This window comes from Kryptolebias marmoratus, unplaced genomic scaffold (genome assembly GCF_001649575.2).
Source record: "Kryptolebias marmoratus isolate JLee-2015 unplaced genomic scaffold, ASM164957v2 Scaffold222, whole genome shotgun sequence".
Lineage (NCBI taxonomy): Eukaryota > Metazoa > Chordata > Actinopteri > Cyprinodontiformes > Rivulidae > Kryptolebias > Kryptolebias marmoratus.
In genome coordinates, this window is record NW_023665956.1 from 1 (window position 1) to 1402 (window position 1402).

Here is a 1402-nt window from a genome sequence, read left to right on the forward strand (position 1 = left end):
GTTCTTCTACCTTATGCAAATCTTCTACAAATCAGCTTCTGTTCCACTTTTTGCATCTTCATAAACTTCAGCTGTTCAGCATATCTTCAGCCGCTTTCAGCAAAATCATTCAGCAAAAAAAGCATTCACACTGCATTTTCGCAGGAAATGCAACTTCTCTAGTTGCTGTTTGTTTGAGCCGTAAATACTTCAGAGTAGGAGGGACTCGAGCTTCATGTCCGTCTTATTCATTGGCTGTTTGGGTCACATTGGACAAATATGAGGCAGCTGATTGGTTGATTGTGGAGGCAGTGGGCGGAGCTCAGTTTGAACTGCGGTCCCGCCGCCCTGATAAGTTTCAGGTTTCCTACTGTTCGCGGAGTTTAAACACAGACAGCCTGCTGTTACAGCGCGGCTCACACAGAGCCGTGTCCTTTTATTTATTACATTTTAAAGTTTTTCAGTTCCTCTTGTCATCATGGCCGACAGAGCGGACGGAGGAGCCGTCGCCCCCGCTAAGAGGAGGCAGCAGCCGGCCCGGAGGACGAGCCGACACATCCCGAGGAGGAGCTGCAGGAGCCGGGTACAGTCCGAGCTAAGCTCCGTTAGCATCGGGGCTCCGTTGGACCCGGACGGGTTCAGAGCCCAAGTTTAGGTTTTAACAAGCTGTGGCCAGAAGGCAAAGCACCTCTCCATTAAAACACAACTTTAACTCTGAATAATCTGAACTTTACTGAAGTTTATTAAATGTTTTAGCTTCGTAGCAACAAGCTAATGTTCAGATAACAACAAGAAGGCCACCGGAGTGTTCCCGTGTTTCTACAGGCTCGGTACCGGCCAGAAACCCGGTCCAGGGTCAAATCCACACCCAGATCATATTTACATCACTTTAACCTCTAATTGTTAACAGCAGGCCCGTTTCTGGCTGTTAAAGTAAAGTTACTGACTCCTGAATGTTTTAACTCTGACCTCAAAACAGCAAAATATAAGAAGTTAAAACTAAACGACACAAATAACCTGCCGATAAAACCCAGAGAAATAAATAACCTCTTTGTTACAAAGAGTTCACTCATGTCCTTTAACAGATGTGTTGACATGAACTGCAGGTCTGCACTCAATGTAAACAAAGCTGCTTATTGAAACCAGGTGGGAGCTGGAGTCACATGACTGACCTCCGACAGGCTGGCTGTAGGTAAACAAGCACCTGCTAGTTAGCAGCAGGTCACTGGTTAACGGACGGGTTAACCATCGATCAGACCCACGGTTTGGTTTTTAACTCTGATTGGATCCTCAGCTGAAAACTGCATCACACTCAGCTTGTTATCACAACCTGAGAGCGACACCTGTCGACCCGTTCCAGGTTCGATCCAACCTGAGAGCGACACCTGTCGACCCGTTCCAGGTTCGATCCAACCTGAGAGCG

General features: G+C 47.2%; 1 protein-coding gene across 1 annotated transcript in view; it reads left to right on the forward strand.

Moving 5' to 3' along the window:
* Positions 1-314: 314 nt before the first annotated feature.
* LOC108229620 (mitogen-activated protein kinase-binding protein 1) overlaps positions 315-1402 on the forward strand; it is a gene marked incomplete at its 3' end in the record, with an annotated part of 6532 nt that continues 5444 nt past the window's right edge. Inside the window, 1 exon segment of the mRNA XM_017405287.3 lies at positions 315-562. Within this exon segment, the coding sequence (XP_017260776.2) occupies positions 458-562 (105 nt within the window).